This window comes from Panthera pardus, unplaced genomic scaffold (genome assembly GCF_024362965.1).
Source record: "Panthera pardus isolate Hobbes unplaced genomic scaffold, ASM2436296v1 HiC_scaffold_24, whole genome shotgun sequence".
NCBI lineage: Eukaryota > Metazoa > Chordata > Mammalia > Carnivora > Felidae > Panthera > Panthera pardus.
Window position 1 is genome coordinate 38,463,802 of NW_026526810.1, and position 18,522 is coordinate 38,482,323.

At 35.1% G+C, this 18,522-nt stretch overlaps 1 protein-coding gene across 2 annotated transcripts in view; it reads right to left on the bottom strand.

Moving 5' to 3' along the window:
* Positions 1 to 492: 492 nt before the first annotated feature.
* The window catches only part of MINDY2 (MINDY lysine 48 deubiquitinase 2), an 81,996-nt gene continuing 63,966 nt past the window's right edge, over positions 493 to 18,522 (bottom strand). For both annotated transcript variants that reach the window (XM_019441964.2, XM_019441963.2), the window contains 3 exons: positions 13,750 to 13,923; positions 10,664 to 10,858; positions 493 to 7,055 (listed from right to left, as the gene is read on the bottom strand). In XM_019441964.2, the coding sequence (XP_019297509.1) occupies positions 6,927 to 7,055; positions 10,664 to 10,858; positions 13,750 to 13,923 (498 nt within the window). In that variant the 3' untranslated portion in view covers positions 493 to 6,926. The remainder of the gene's footprint in view (positions 7,056 to 10,663; positions 10,859 to 13,749; positions 13,924 to 18,522) is intronic.

Here is an 18,522-nt window from a genome sequence, read left to right on the forward strand (position 1 = left end):
TGGGTTCGAGCCCCATGTCAGACTCTGTGCTGACAGCTCGGGGCCTGGAGCCTGCATTAGATTCTGTGTCTCCCTCTCTCTCTGCCCCTCCCCTGCTTATGCTGTCTCTCTCCTTCAAAAATAAATAAACATTAAAAAAAAAAAAATGGGGCGCCTCGGTGGCTCAGTCGGTTAAGCATCTGACTTTGGCTCAAGTCATGATCTCAGAGCTCATGGGTTCGAGCCCCACGTCCGGCTCTGTGCTGACAGCTTATAGCCTGGGGCCTGCTTCAGATTCTGTGTCTCCCTCTGTCTCTGCCCCTCCCCAACTTGTGCTCTCTCTCTCCCCTTCAAAAATAAACAAACATTAAAAACAAAGAGTTGGTCCAATTCTAAGAGTTAATCCTAGAGTTCACAATTCTAAATATGAATCAATGTCACTTCCCCATCTCTCCATTTCCCCACTTTGTAAGAAGTACCTTAATGAGATGAATATACATAAGAGAAAGACTGTTTGGTCTAAATATCAAAGTTTATTGAAATAAAATATAATCTATAATAAAAAATACTAAGGGTGTTATCACTGGTTACAGTTTTAAGTATATTAACAAAAGGTCCAACATTTTAATCCAAGAATGACACTATCCTTGTGGTACAATAACAAACATGAAATTAAATGTTGAATAATACTGAATAATTCTATCAGAAATATTTTACACTTTCCCATCTATGTTCAATATGCCTTTTTAAAGGAATAGCCTCCAAAAGTGAAACTTTTGGAATATGTTTAAGACATAGTTTTTACAATTAAATAGTTTTAACATAATTAGCATTTAAAACAATAACTTTCTTTCATAGAAATTCAGTTCAATTCTAAGCTGGGTAGATGCTTTTAGGTATCATTTGAAAAATGTATTTCAATGCTGTTTTGTATCAATTTCTAGGGGTGCTATTATTCTCAAACTGGAATTAAAGCTGGTCATGAAGCAAAATGGATGAATTGTTTCAGAAGTAGAAAGGGCATTAAGATAGTAAAGAAAAGGATAAAATAGGTGCTCATACACAATCTATATATTCAAACTCTTTGAGAACTCTATTTCAATTGGCCAATCTTGGCCTAGCACAAAAAGATCTGTATGTCATAGCAACTTCCTGACCCAAATAGTCAGACAGTGAAGTGGAGGAAGAAAACTTGTTTCTTCTTGCGACATTTCAAAATCACTTGCTCTGCAGTCATTATACCATTTCACTTCCTATTCCCCAAAATGTGTGCCACATCCAATTATTCTGCACAATTCAAGGAAAAAGACTCACATGCACTAACTTTAGGAAATGACTTTCAGGTACCTCTGAAGTTTCACAAGTGGAGATTATCCAATTATCCCTTTTGCTGACTGCTGTGGAGCAATCATACATCATTCTTCTATGATATTGTCCTACTTGTGATGTGTGGATCTGTGAAAACAATAGTTGTCATTTTATTGAGGAAAATCGCCTTTTAACAAAAACCATTGGAAGTTTTTCAAATCCTCATCTTTAAAAATCTGTAGAACTATGATATCCACTGTACTCTGGAAAATAATGATTATATCATACAACTAAGATGTGAAAAGGAGTAAAAACTGACAAAATTGAGACACATCAGACAGATCTTCAAAGATTAAATGCCAATCTTAGTCTATAAACATATTCTACTAGTCAGAATCACTCTATAGGGTATTTTACTTATAATGCCCATTTGGACAGGTCACTGATATAGGAATTTAGATGGGAATTTGTGTTTTCTGACTTCCTATTTAAAGTTGTAACTACTAGACCCAAAGAAGCCAGCATCACCATCAGAAGAATTCTGCTTTGTATATCCTCTTAGTAGGAGGCATCTCTGCCTCTCTGTAGTGTAGTTAAGATGGATATAAAGTTTTTAAAATTCGTGACAAATTATTAAGTTATTTGAAAAAATTCTTAAATTCTTAAAGTTAAAATATTAGGTAAAGAACAGGCACTGCAGAATAACAATAGAACTCTTTTTGTCTTTTAAATCTACTGTGATTTAAAGTTTAGGTTTTGTATTTGTGCTATGGTATTTCAATACCTTATATGGGAGAGTACCATGTTCTAAAAAATACTGTTATAGGGAGAGAAGTCTAAATCTCAGGACAAAAGGACAAACCCGAACTTGAAGCAACAGTTGGAAGACTTTTACCCAGTTTTTAAAAATTTAATGTTTTTAGATCAGAAAAGTGAAACTAGAAATTAGAATACTTTATGTAAAAATACATATGCATATCACAATGTATTACACTCTAATTTCTAACAGCAGAGACCCTGGGATTAAGTAAGAGACATGCATGAATTAAAAAATTAAGATAAATCTTCAAAAGAAGTTAAAATTATCAGGGTCCTGAAATCTGTCCCTCAGACTCCATTATCTCTCTTTCGTAAATTTTTTTGGCTAACAAGCCTTCGATTTTAAACTTTGTTTTAAAGTGTCACCTGAGAAAAGTAACGTTGATTCTTCATAAGATTTTCTCAGTAGCTATAATTAATATCAGTAAAATAAAATAAAATAAAATAAAATAAAACAAAAAGCCATTATATTCCTAGAGAACCTAGGAACTCTCATCCATGCGCAAAAGTTTTACATGTATGTATTAGTGACCTGATACCAATGTGCTTTGTTACATGGAGAAAAAGGCAAAGGGAATCTAAATACTTAGATATATGAAAGATACTGGAAAAAATAGACTTTTAATGCTTTTTATACTCCCCAAATTCTCTTGATTTTGATCGTATAGTCCAAAAGCAACTGCAAAATACATTTCAGGAAGAGATAATGCCATACTCAAAGACAAGGTAATTTTACAAATTTAACAGCATTAAAAAAACTGACTTTAAGAAATATTGTGATTGGGGAAAAGATCTGCACACTCAAGAACAAAAACTATATATATGATTATTTAAGTAATACTCTGAGCTTATACTTTGTCCTTTACTCAGGAGTGTTAACGCTCTGAAAAAATGAACATCCTTTACATATTTAGAGTAAACTGAGGCATAGAAAGTTTGTCCATTGAAAGATAAAACCCAGATTTTTAGACATAAAACAGTTCAGAATTCCTATTTCTAGTTCCTTAAAATACAAATTACGTACTATCTTTAATGCCTCCATGTATTTTATCAAACATTAGTAAGTTTACAATTACAGTTTAAGTTGTATGCCCAAATATTGTACGACAGGCAAAGCCTGTAGGTTTTCTATTGTATTTTAAAATAACTGGAATATTTAATAGGAAATTAAGTGAAATGTAATCATTTTGCTTTAAAGCAATTTTTTTTTAAATAAATGAGTTTGAGGACAGTTCTGGAAATTTTTGCCTTGAATGTATTTCTCCAGCAGGACTTTATAAATATCAGCTTCATATGCCAACATTAATATGAGGGCTATAATTCTTTCCTTAGATATCTATTTGCCTTCTAGTCCTCTTTTCTCTCAAGATCTCTCTTAATGACCTGAGCTGGTGATTCAGTAAAAACAAAGTGTTAAGGTTTTGTGCAAGTACAAAATGGTTAATGTTGGATTCAGTCAATTAATCTCTAATACTAACTTGCTTAATTAAGCTAAGATCAAGAAGTATGAGGAAGAATTTGAAACATAATATGGGATAAGTAGTCAAATACTAGAAATATGAGAGACTAAAACAAAATATATTATACAACTTAATCCTGAACTCTAGTCTATGCCTCACTCAACTGTTAAGCCAACAGATACCCTGAAACATGGAAGAAGTTACTTCACCTAAGCACACTGGACCAGCATATTATAAGAAACAGCTAATGCCAATTTTAGCTGCCCCAAATGGCTTAGGTTATTTATGTGTGTGTGTATTCTTAAATGGTAAAATTTGAGGGAAGGTTCCCAGATTCCTTTGACAATAGAAGTCATGGATCCTTGCTTCAAACACACACTCACATGCGCACGCGCGCGCGCGCGCGCACACACACACACACATACACACACACACACACACACACACATTCTCTCTCACTCTCTCTCTCACACGTACTTCTAAGTGTTGATAACCTATTGTAAATCACAGCATTGTTGATTCACTGGGGTTACACATGAGGACACTTTTCATATTGCTAACAAAGACTGGTCACTAAACTTACGAAATAGCCTTTGAAAGTACAAGAAAGTGCAGTGACCATATCCATTCATTCATGTCTCTTTTGCTAGCTTTAATAGTGATCGGCTGATACAAATGTGTCCCTAATCTAGCCTACAAATATTAAAAACAAAAATGTTTAAGTTCTAACTTCTGCTAGCAGTTCATGTAACAGTTTTCAAGTACTACAAAATATTGTGAAGGAAAGCCTGTAATACACCACTATCAAATTCCAATATCCCCAAACCAGCAATGAAATGTCTGAATATGTAATTTGTTGCCTTGAGCAAAATTTAAGAATATAAAGACACAATAGCTCTAACCTTCAAGGTTGGGAAACCAGTATCTCCCAAGAAGTTTGTTTTAATAGAATTGAACATTTAATTTTTTCCTCACAGTAATCAAAGCAAACATTTTATCAGTATTACTCTTGGTATATCAAACTGAATTCCAGGAATGTAAGAAAGTCTGAGTTGGAAATATTATGTAGAAAAAAGGTTGAATTAACAAACACATTACATTTTTTAGTTATTTTTTATAAGTATACATTGACATCTACTTATCTGATAGCAGCACTGCTGGTTTTGAGTTGGTTTTTTTTGTTGTTTTTTGTTTTTTTTTCCTTCCAGAGGGAATGCAGAATGGCAGTATTATCTTTGGAACAAATTAAGAAGATAGTAACAAATAACAGAAGAATAACTTTTACACATATATTTTTCAAGGGTAATAAATAGATAAGTATATAATTATGGAAAAATATGCCTCAAATATGCTTTTTAAAATTTCTCAGGATTTACTGTTTTGTTTTTCTTATTAAAATATAATGCACTGTCACTGCTATCTCTTCTAGGAAAAACAAACCCTAAGGTTTCATTTTCCTTCTCCAACCAATAGAGTGATATCAAGAGTAAACTTGAACTAAGGTCAACTTGCTTGAGCCAACAGAGAATTCTGTAGTAATTTGATTATTTCACCAATGTACACATATTCTAGGTTATTAACTAGAGACTCACCAGATATTTTGTATCAAAGTGTTATACCCCAAACAGGTTCTCTGATGATTTATCATGCTAGTATAGGAAATCTGAAGGAGTAACAAATGGTATAACATAACCAGACATGCAATACAGAAGGACATGACATAAAAGATACAGCTTGACCCTGGATTTTTCCCTTAGAATAATTCCTTCCATAAATAAGACTTTACTTTTTATTTTTACATACAGACTCATTCTATAAATAGTCTTGGATCATGGAGAATGTTAAAGACATAGCTTAAGAACTCTATACCACATTTTTTTTTTTGTAGTCTACTGTCACCCCAGACCACAAAAAACATTCTCCAAGTGGATGCTCAGGTTAGATAAAGATGCTCCTAAACAAATTTACTGAGGCTTAGAATGAAAATCACATAACTACCTGCAGCAGCAATAGTCTTTTCAAAAATGACTAAATCAAACTTTTAAATATAAAGCATATATAAAAAGGACTATTAAGGATAGTAGAAATACAGGAAAATATGTGTTGCCTTATAATAAAGTTCAATAAATATTCTTTCTGAATCCTATAAACACTACAAGATGTTATAGGTCTATTTGGTTCCCATAAGTTAAAAAAGTCTGATTGCTTTTACATAAATTCCTCCCAATTCTTATCTATTTTCAAACAGATTTTTATTAATGCGTTTCACTAGACTCAGAGATTATATCTCTAACTTCCTTTCAGAAATGTGCTTTTTTGTTGGCTTTACTAAGTATACGTAATTTTCTAGCAAATAAACATGATTTAAATTTTAAGGTTCAAGGTAATTCTAGAAAAAGGTAGACATTTGAACTATCTGCTTTTCTATATTCCTGTATTTACAAGGCCTAGCATCCACTGTGGTTTCCTTCTTATCAGTTATCGCACTTTCAATAAATAGTAACTGTAGTACAAGTTACGTATATTAAAGATTTCAAAATTCCTCAAAATTTCACAACACTACAAAGTCATTAATATCTGATTTTACAGAATATGAGTATTAGTGTTATGTAATTTTTTTGCTATTGGAAAAGAAATACAACTTATTTTTTCTATCTAAATTAAACCCAAGCTCCATTATCAGTTCTCAAGATAGTATCTAAAATGTACATTCCTAAAGAAAGGTAAAGCTGTTCAAGGGCTGAACTAGTCCAATACAGGATTAAAGGTTATTTATTTGTTATTTTTTGTCTTGGTTTGTTTCTTGTGTTTTGTGTGTGTGTGTGTGTGTGTGTGTGTGTGTGTGTGTGTGTCTGTGTGTGTGTGTGTGTTTTCCTTTTATATCCCTATATTAACCCCCTGGTTTCTCTTGGATTAGATAATAATTTAACATTGTAAAAATTAATTTCAGAAACTATTGTGCTAATATTTAGATTTCAGGAAGGAATCAGACAAAATCAGTTACCTCCATTCATTGTTAGAACAAAAGATAAAATAGCTTACTAACTGATATGAGTTATGAATGTCACTATGACACAAAATTTGCTGTGATTTGCTTATTTGGCTACAAGTGCAGTATTTTTTCATGTATGATACCACACAGCATTTCCAACTTGTAACGCGAAACTCCAGCTCACGAAGAGTGTACTGTGTGACTTGAAAAAGTCTGATTGTAACTAAGTAACAACCTTTCCCCTGAAAAACATGAACAAAATCCATTGGGAAATCAGGCACAGACGGTATTTATCGGTTTTTCTTCCTTTCCTCCTGTGGTTTTGTTTCTCAAGACATACAGACGCATCCAACAGAACCCACCACTTGTTACAAAATGACACAGCTATTTTTGTCCTTTTCTTTTTCTTTATCTTTTTCTCGAGGTTCCTTTCGTTTACGTTCACTATTCCCAGATTGTCTTCCACTTGATGGAGAGGCTTGTGCTGGCTGGCTTTGCTTTAAGAAAAATAAACAGGAAGAAATTACCTCAACTTTCTACGGTGCTTAATCATAGTTATCTAGAAAGAAAAACCATAAGAGTGAAAGGAATCATTAATAAAAAAAAGTTATTTGGTCACAGACTTGTTATATGGTATCTGAGTAACTGCCTCTATCATTTTAGATAGATCTAATTAATGTATTAATTATTATAAGTAAAAGAATTTTCAAACAATAAATAATGTGGAGGATTATATTCCCTGAAGCCTCAATTCAAGAAATATTTGTTAAAGTTTACGTTAAAGAAATTGACAACTTTTGGTAAACTAAGTTCCCTAAGACCTCATCAAATACTATAATAAACAGATTTTCAAGGAGAAAAAAAAAAAAAATCCTGAGAACTTTGAGTGTGAAATAAGTGTATTCTGTCAAATAAGAAAATGTTTTTAGTGAAGAGCTAGTAAAAATATACCAGGTTTTAAATTTTAACCTTGGAGTAATCAATATTTGAACTAGGAATATAAATACTTAGTTTAATGGAGACCTCTATGTTTAAAATTTCACCAGACCTTAAAGAGCATCTTATCTTCTTTGTATCCTAAGTCAGAGGAAGAGTTCTGGCATGGTACAGTTAAACATAAAAAAAGGAGAATTTTTTTCATTTTCTCATTTTTCATAAATCTCAATAAAATGAGATTTAACATCACATTTGCAGTGCTTAAAATGTTTAACTGGGAAAAGTGAAAAGTGGAAATGTGATAATCTTTGTTGAATACTTAGTACATGTCATACATTGGCTTAAGTACTAACCTTATTTGTCCTTAAACAGAAATCTAAGTTAAGCATTATCTTTTATTTTCAAGATAGGGAAAATGAGGCTGAGAGAGGTAGGGGACTTTGATCCCCCTAGTAAGGGGATACAGAAGCAGGAAATGCAATCCATGTCTATCTGGCTCTGAAGTCTACCCTGTTACCAGTAGTATTTCATACTGCCCTGGAATTTTTACAGAAGACTTTGTTCCAATTGGTTGATATTCTTTGGAGCTATTAACAACTTAAATTTGATTCAATTGCAGCAAAAATAATAAAATGCCTAGGAATAAACTTAACCAAAGAGATGAAAGACCTATACTCCTAAAACTATAAAACAACGATGAAAGACATTGAAGATGACACAAAGAAACAAAGACATTCCATGCTCACCAATTGGAAGAATAAATATTGTTAAAATGTCTATACTACCCAAAGCAATCTACAGATTTAATGAATTCCTATCACATACCAACACCATTTTTCACAGAACTAGAACAATCCTAAAATTTGTATGGAACCACAAAAAACATCAAATAGCCAAAGCAATCTTGAAAAAGAAAAACAAAACTGGAAGCTTCACAATTCTAGACTTCAAATTATATTATAAAGCTGTAACAATCAAAACAGTATGATACTGGCACAAAAACAGACACATACCTCAATGGAACAGAACAGAAAATCCAGGAAGAAACCCACAGTTAATATGGTCAACTAATCTCTGACAAAGGAAGAAAGGATATATAACAGGAAAAAGTCTCTTCAACAAATGGTGTTGGGAAAATTGGACAGCTACATGTAAAAGAATGAAACTGGACCACTTTCTTACACCATACATAAAATAAACTCAAAATGGATTAAGGACCTAAATGTGAAACCTGAAACCATAAAAATACTAGAAGAGAGCACAGGAAGTAATTTGTCTGCCATAACAACATCTTTCTAGATATGTCTCCTGAGGCAAGGAAAACAAAAGCAAAAATAAACTATTGGGACTACATCAAAATAGAAAGCTTCTGCAAAGCAAAGGAAGCAATCAAACTAAAAGGACCACCTACTGAACGGGAAAAGATATTTATAAGTGATTTATCTGATAAAGGGTTAGTATCCAAAATATATAAAGAACTTACAAAACTCAACACCAAAAAATCCAAATGATCCTATTAAAAACTGGGCAGAAGACATGAACAGAGATCTCTCCGAAGAAGACAAACAGATGGTCAACAGACACATGAAAAGATAATGACAACGACTCATCAGGTAATGCAAATCAAAACCACAATGAGGTATCACCTCACACCTGTCAGAAAGGCTAAATTAAAAAAACATAAGAAACAACAAGTGTTTTCAAGGATTTGGAGAAAAAGGAACCCTTGTGCACTGTTGGTGGGAATGAAAATTGGTGCAGCCACTGTGGAAAACAGTATGGAGGTTCCTCAAAAAATTAAAAATAGAAGTAACCTATCCATGATCCAGTAATACACTACGGGGTGTTGACCCAATGAGTACAAAACACTAATTCAAATGTATACATGCATGCCTATGTTTACTGCAGCATTATTTACAATAGCCAAATTATGGAAGCAACCTAAGGGTCCATCAGTAGATGAATGGACAAAGAAAATGCCATAGGAGCGCATGGGTGGCTCAGTGGGCTAAGCATCTGACTTCGGCTCAGGTCATGATCTCATGGCTCGTGAGTTCGAGCCCCATGTTGGGCTCTGAACTAGCAGCTCAGAACCTGGAGCCCGCTTCCAGTTCTGTGTCTCCCTCTATCTCTGCCCCTCCCCCACTCACACACTGTCTTTCTCAAAAATAAACATTTTAAAAATGTGGTAGATATATACAATGGAATATTACCCATTAAAAAAATGGGAGTACCTGGGTGGCTCAGTTGATTGAGTGTCCAACTTCAGCCCAGGTCATGAACTCACGGTTCACGAGTTTGAGCCCCGCATCAGGCACTGTACTGACAGCTCAGAGCCTGGAGTCTGCTTCAGATTCTGTGCCTCCCTCTCTCTCTCTGCCCCTCCCCAGCTCATGCTCTATCTCTCAAAAATAAATAAAAACATTTTAAAAATGAAATCTTGGGTTGCTGGGTGGCTCAGTCGGTTAAGTGTCCAACTTTGCCTTAGGTCATGATGTTGCAGTTCATGAATTCGAGCCCCAAAATGGGCTCTGTGCTGACAGCTCAGAGCCTGGAGCCTGCTTTGGATTCTTTGTTTCTCCCTCTCTGTCCCTTCCCTGCTCATGCTCTCTCTCAAAAATAAACATTTTTTAAAAATTAAAAAAAAATGAAATCTTACCATTTGCAATAACATGGATGGAGGTAGAGAGTACAATACTAAGTGAAGTAGGTCAGAGAAAGACAAATACCATATGATTTCACTCATACATGGAATTTAGGAAACAAAACAAATGAACAAAGAAAAACAAAGACAAAACAAAATACTCTTAACTACAGAGAACAAAGAGATGCTTCCCAGAGGAGAGGGGGATGGGGGAAATAGGTGAAGGGGATTAAAAGAACACTTAGCTTGATGAGCACTGAGTAATGCATAGAATTGTTAAATCACCAAATTGTACACCTAGAACTAATAGAACACTATGTTAACTCTATTGGAATTAAATTTTTTAACTGAAAAATCTTGCCCTCAGAATCTCAGGAAAAATAATTTTACTAAATAAGAAGTATATTAAGATAAACACAAACTTAGGACAATGCCATAAAATCCACAGGTGCTAACATGCTAATGTAATTGAAGAATCAATACCTAATTTAAAATACTTATCTTGGCACGAATCCTAGCTTTTACCTGGGCCTGTGGAGAAGCAGAAGCAGCAGCTGCTGCTGCTTGTTCCTGTTCCTGATAATATTGAGAAGCCCGTCTATCCTCCTCTTCTTGGAGTTTCTTTGCTAGTTCCAAATCACTGATTCCTTCGGGTATTTGTTCCCAGTTGATCTCTTGGCTCTGCTGTTCTTGTTGTAGAGATAATGCCATAAGATAGTCCTAAGAAATTAAATTATAAACCTCTTTAGCTATGAGATTTCACTCAAGAACTGGTAAGTGTAAATGCAGAGGTTGTACCTACAAAACTATGAGAATGGCTTTTAAAAAACATACCAGAGCTTAAATATATATAAAAATTAAAGCTATCTAAGTGTTGAGAGCTACAATTTCTGTGATGCTGCCATTGTTCTAAATATTCTTGGAATTCATTTAAAATTATTTCTAGAAGCAGTATATAAAGCATTCAAGAAAGCTTTAAAAACAACTCCTCTAGGGGTGCCTGGGTGGCTCAGTGGGTTAAGCATCCAACTCTTGATCTTGGCCAACTCTTGATCTTGGGTCTTGAGTTCAAGCCCTGCATTGGGCTCTGCAATGGGCATGAAACCTACTTAAATGAAAGCAAAACAAAACAAAACAAAACAAAAAAAACAATTCCCTAAAAACCAAAACCAAAAAAAAAAAAACCCTCACCAAACTCCCCCTATGGGTGCCTGGGTGGCTCTGTCTAGAGCATGCAACTCTTGATTTTGGGGTTGTGAGTTCAAGCCCCATGTTGGGCATGGAGCCTACAAACAAAAATAAAATAAACCTTGCCCGGTTTATGAAAGAAACACATCTGCAGAAAACTGAAACAAAATAAAAAAGCATAAATAAGTTAAAATTGCCATATCATTATGCAAAGATAACTATTATTAACAATTGATATATATCCACCTAGCTTTTTCTACATTAACACACAAACTCCACCACATCTTCCAACCCCCATTTAATGTCAAAAAACTTTTTTTTAAAATAAGAATTTCCCCAAATCATTTACTAAATGGTCTTCCAAAACATGATTTTTAAAGCCAACAGTTTTCGAACATACAGGCATATTCAATTACTTAAACACCTCTTCCTCCCATCTCCCACACACCCAAATTATTTCCTCTGAGAAAAAGTGATGCATCTTCGGCTGAAAGTTGTATAATCTGGAGCGCCTGGGTGGCTTAGTTGGTTAAGCACCCAACTTCAGCTCAAGTCATGATCTCACGGTTTTTGAGTTCAAGCCCCATCTTCGACTCTACTGATAGTTCAGAGCCTGGAGCCTGCTTTGGATTCTGTGTTTCCCTCTCTCTTTCTCTGCCCCTCCCCCCTTGAGCACGTGCACATACACTCTCTCTCTCTGTCCTTCAGAAATAATAAATGAGTAAACTTAAAAATACTTAACACCCACATTCATTAAGAATTAGTACTGAATGAAACTTGACTACTCTGTTTATCTCTCCCAGTCTATCCTCAAAATAAGAGAATATTAACCACCCACAGAAGATATCTAAAAGGTGGTTATCTGTGAAGACCTTGGACTATCTAGCATGAATATCTTACTAATATGAAGAATTTGTCCTTCAAATTTTTCTCACTTCTTCAAACTGCTCTTTGCCAAGTCCCTAGGTCTTAAATCCACTCTTTCCTTGCTATTTCCACAGACAGTATCATGTATCTTTTTTCTCACATCTTACATCTTTACTACTGTAGCAATCTATTGCCTTACCTTCATTCCCTCTGCTGATATTTTTTATATATAGTGTTAGAAAAATCTTGCACATTTCTCAAGTAATATATATATTTTAAATAACCCCATAAAGCTTCTGAAGGAAAATGCGTATGTTGATTATTATAGCTGTTTGGATACTTAACTTCCAAAAGTCCAAGAAAGATTAGCATCTTTGAATCAAGGAAGTATTCTTCTGTGCAACTGCCATTATAGAGGATGACATATAATAATTAATTGGTCAAATATCGGCCTCTGTTAGACTATAGAATTGTGAGGATTGTACTATATGATTTATCTGTGAGTCCCCAGGAGCTTGTTAATAGTACCAGGAATACAACAGCTCAGTGAATATTGGCTAAATGAACAGTCTATCTTATCTACTTAAATTGTTATCAGCATCTGATGTTATCAGCATTAGACTCATGTGCCAACTGTTCAACATGACCAATTTTCTGCCTCAGTCAGGGAAGAAGTCATATCACTGTTATACTTCCAATAGTAAACACTCCTATGGCTCCAAGCCTGCCAACCTATAGCAGACAAAGATCTCATCTGTCTCACTTCTTAATGAGACTTCTACTCACTTGAGCAGCACTTGTTGTAAACGTCTGCTTACCTTGGACTCTAAGACTTTATAAGTTTTACTTTTTACCCACTGCATGCTATCTTCAAGACTCTTTTTTCTACTTTTTCTAACTACCCAAATATATCTTAAATCTGTACTCATCTCATCTCTAGCACCAGTGCTCAGCCATCATCACCTCTTGCTTGAATTGCTAGTCTCCATTTATACCTGTGTAATTCCTATGCATTCTTCACATAGCAGCCTTTAAAAAAGGTAGATCATCTTACTTCCATGTTTAACACTTGCCATATCTTCCCTACAATTAAAATAAAATTCAAACTCTGTACCATGACCTTCACAATTCAATATACACTGGCCTTCTGAACCAAAGTGTAGAGTCAATGTACAACACGTAAAATGATCATTTACCGATTTAGAAAATGTCAGGAAAATTTCACAAGCGTATAAATGAATAAATCTTTAGTTCAAAAGTTTTGGATAAGTGAATTCACATTTGAAAGGAGAATTTTAATTTTTTTTAAGTTTATTTATTTACTTTTGAGAGAGAGAGAGACAGCACCAGTGGGGGAGGGGCAGAGAGAGGAGAGAGAGAATCCCCAGCAGGCTCTGTGCTCTCAGCGCAGAGCCTGATGCAGGGCTCGAACCCATGAAGCTGGGAGATCATGACCTGAGCCAAAAGCAAGAGTCGGAATGCTTAAATGACTGAGCTACCGAGGTGCCCCAAAAGGAATGAGCATTTTAAATGATATGAAAAGAAAGCAAATCTACCTGATCTATCTGATCCTGTTGTCCTCTGTATACGGTTTCAGGATCTGAAGGAGGCCGCAGATGAAATTCTGAGTCACAGAAATTTCCATCACCATCCACATTGTGTAGGCTTTCCCAAACAACTTTTTCTTCCGTAAGAAACCCCTGGTCTGTTACCAGCAAATACAGTAGACCCTTAATAAGAAAGAAAAAAGACTGTTATATGGATCAAAACTGGTTAATATTTACAGGAAATTTCATCATCTGTATGTTTATAGCATATTAATGATTCCTAGTAGTTAGATATAATAAACAGCAGACAAAGTAGATACCTTATTTGTTCACTGAATTAAGTCAACCTGGGTTTGAATATAGTTCATAATTGGTATACTATAGTATAATGACATTTGGGAAGCCGCTGGCAAACTCAACTACCACATGACTTATAAATAGCCTTTGGGGGTATATAATCTCATTTTATATAACAGAAATATAATCTACAAGTTCCTTAAAAACATATCAGGTAACAAATGTTACAAAGTCACAACAAAATGATATCACATTGCCTGCTTATTAAAAAAATTAAGCTTATGACTAACCTAATTCATACTAATTTTTTCTTTTTCTGCACCATTAGCTGTTCTTCTTTTGTATACCAACAGTACTTGGTACTTATTTCTATTATAGCACTGAATCACACTGTGCCACGATTGTGTTTCCCTGCATCATTCCCAGACTATATTTTTAAATGTCTGTATCTCTGGGCCTAGGGTGGGGTGATCATAAAGTTGAAACCTAAATTTACTGAATTAATTAATGAATTCATTTGTATTTATAGTCACTACCACAGAATTTAGTACCAACTTCTAATTTTTCATATGGATTAGTTCTAAGTCCAATCATATGTAAAGTGTCCCTAGTATTACATATAAGGTTTAGAAGCCATTTTTCCTTCATATATGCCAAGGATATGGCTTTCATTTTACTTGCTCAGGGTTCCCACTGGTTAATATAGTACTTATTACTGCACAAGATTCATGCTTTTCATGTTATTTCATCACAATTAATCTTAGTAATTAAGAAACTCCTTTAAAGAGTTTGGTGGTAGGGTTAGAGAAATCATCGAATAGATCCACAACTATACAGTCAACTCATCTTCCACAAAGCAGGAAAGAATATCCAATGGAAAAAAGACAGTCTCTTCAACAAATGGTGTTGGGAAAACTGAACAGCAACATGCAAAAGAACGAAACTGGCCTCTCTCTTACACCACACACAAAAATAAATTCAAGATGGATGAAAGACAAATGTGAGACAAGAAACCATCAAAATCCTAGAGAACACAGGCAGTAACTTCTTTGACATCAGGCTGTAGGAACTTCTTACTAGATATGTCTCCTAAGGCAAGGGGAAAAAAAAGGAAAAACAAGTAACTGGGACTTCATCAAGATAACAATCTTCTATAAAGTGAAGGAAACAATCAACAAAACTAAAAGGCAACCTTCAGAATGGGAGAAGATATTTGCAAATGACGTATCAGATAAAGGGTTAGTATCCCAAATATATATAGAACTTATACAACAACACCCCCCCCCCAAAATAATCTGGTTAAAAAATGAGAAGACATGAATAGACATTTCTCCAAAGACTTGCAGATGGCTAACAGACACATGAGAGAAGATGCTCAACATCACTCATCAGGGAAATACAAATCAAAACCACAATAAGGTATCACCTCACACCTGTCAGAATGGGTAAAATTAACACAGGAAACAACAGGTGTTGGTGAGGATGTAGAGAAAGAGGAACCCTCTTACACTGTCCATGGGAATGCAAACTGGTGTAGCCACTCTGGAAAAAAGTATGGAGGTTCCTCAAAAATTTAAAAACAGAACTATCCTACAATCCAGCAACTGCACCTCTAGGTATTTATTCAAAGGATACAAAATACTGATTCAAACAGATACGTGCACCACAATGGTTACAGCAGCATTATCAACAGCTAAATGTCTACTGGTGAATGGATAAAGAAGTTGTGCAATGTATATATATGTATATGTGTATATATATATACACATATACATATATATACACATATATATATGTGGAATATTACTGAGCCATAAAAAAGAATGAGATCTTGTCATTTGCAACAAGAAATCACTGAATAAACTCTGAAATTTTATTTATTTAAAAAAATTTAATGTTTATTCATTCTTTTTTTTCTATTTTTTTTTTAACGTTTATTTATTTTTGAGACAGAGAGAGACAGAGCATGAGCAGGGGAGGGGCAGAGAGAGAGGGAGACACAGAATCTGAAACAGGCTCCAGGTTCTGAGCGGTCAGCACAGAGCCCGAGGCAGGGCTCGAACTCACAGACCGTGAGATCATGACCTGAGCCGAGGTCGGACGCTTAACCAACCGAGCCACCCAGGTGCCCCATAACGTTTATTCATTCTTGAGAGACAGAGCATGAGTGGGGGTGGGGCAGAGAGAGAGAGAGAGAGAGAGAGAGAGAGAGAGAGGAAGACACAGAGTTCAAAGCAGGCTCCAGGCTCTGAGCTGTCAGCACAGAGCCTGATGTGGGGCTCAAACTACAAACCGTGAGATCATGACCTGAGCCGAAGTCAGACGCTCGACTGAGCCACCCAGGTGCCCCATAAACTCTGAAGTTTTTTTAAAAAACTAAATAATTAGTGTTGAACATTTACTATGTGTCCAGCTCTGTGCAGCACAGCTGTTTCTAAAATATGAAATCCATCCTGTTGTCTACTACTAGTTACATCCAAGAGTTAGCTCTACAGAGCTCTGATTAATTTATATGGTCACTGAAATTACTCAATCAACATGAAAGTACTCATAAAGAAAAACATTTTGGCATAAACAGTTTAAAGACTTCGCTTTAAGCAAAAATTAAGCCCAGGCTCTTTTTTTTTTTTTTTTTTTTTTTTAAATCAAGTAGGTTCCAATTCATCAAATATTTGAAGACCACCATATGCTCAGTATTATGCTAAGTGCTTGAGGATTCATATCATGGAAAGTAATGATCTCTCCTTACTTTGTATTGGGTACCCTTTTTTGTGATTCCATAGAAATGCTGCATTTACCACTATCATAGCACTTTACACATTGAATTGTAGTAGTGTGTCTATTTACTTCTCTGTCTTAATGTATTTCTAGCTCCTTGAGGACCAGAGGCATGTTTTATTCATCCATGCATCCTCATTACTTAACATATTTTTAATGCCCAGTCAGGGTCTACTTTGTCCTAAAATAATTTGATAAAATAATTTAAGAGAAAACCTCAAAGTTCTTTCCAGCCAGTATTCCACTGTTGAATAAATCTGACCCTTCTATACCTATACTTGTCACCGTACACTTTAACATATCATTATATTATACAATATTGAGATTTTACAATTTATTTTATGTACATCATATATTAGAATGGCTACTAACTAGGAAAAGAAACCACAGTCTTACTCTCCAAGGACACTTTAAGATAGGTAAATTCTGGGGGTGCGTGGGTGGCTCAGGCGATTAAGCATCCAACTCTTGATTTTGGCTCAGGTCATGATCTCATGGTACATGAGACTGAGCCCTGCACTGGGCTCTGTGCTGACAGCACGGAGCCTGCTTGGGATTGGCTCTCTCCCCCTATCTCTGCCCCTCCTGCACTCATGCTCACTCTCTCTCTCTCTCTCTCTCTCTCTCTCTCTCTCAAAATAAATAAGTAATCTTAAAAAAAGTTGGTTAAGTGTCTGACTTCAGCTCAGGTCATATTCTCACGGTTCTTGAGTTCGAGCCCCACATCGGGTTCTCTACTGTCAGCACAAAGCCTGCTTCAGATCCTCTATCCTCCTCTCTCTGCCCCTCCCACACTCTCTCTGTCTCTCTCAAAAATAAACATTAACAACAACAACAAAAAAGATGAGTAAATTCTGGGAGGGTTTGTTGAAAGCCATTACTACCCATAGCATATGAATATTTGTAAGCTTAACTAAAATGGTGTCTCTTTCTTGAAATAGATGTCCTGTCTTCTCATGGACCATCAGCCTCAATTTCTTCCTCTTTTAGATCTTGACATGTATCAAAAAAGTCTGTTACTAGTCCCCTGTCAACAATGCTGGTTATTACTCAACAGTTCCTTTATATAATTGCAGTGTAGAATAGCAAAGTATGTATTAATTAGTACTGAATAGTTTAGGCCCATTTGTTCCTGAGAGTCTACAATTAAATCACCATCAAGAGTATTTCTTGCTTATATATCCTAGCACTTTTCTTCATTATCTAGTCAAAGCATTCTTTTCTAAACCTTGACTCTTTCTCCCAATCTTACTCACTAGTCTCTAAACACTAATTTTTAAAAAAACAACAAATACAGGGGCACCTGGGTGACTCAGTCAGTTAAGCATCTGACTCTTGTTTCGGCTCAGGTCATGATCTCACAGTTCATGAGTTCGAGCCCCACATCTGGCTCTGTGCTGACAGTGCAGAGTTTCCTTGGGATTCTCTCTCTCCTTGCTTTCTGCTCTTTCCCTGCTTGTGTTCTCTCTCTCTTTCTAAAAAAAATAAATAAACATTTAAAGGGCTTATGTCTATCATGGGAATACTGCTCAATAAATATCATCATCATTATTAAAAGAAAGAAAATAATGTATACAAGATGCATTTATTAAATTCTTAAATTAGGTATTAATGTATACAATGTATAAGTCTTTTGTTATATGAAAATAATAAATAAATGACATTAGATAATTTTCATAATTTTTTTACCAACGAGGCAATTGGAGT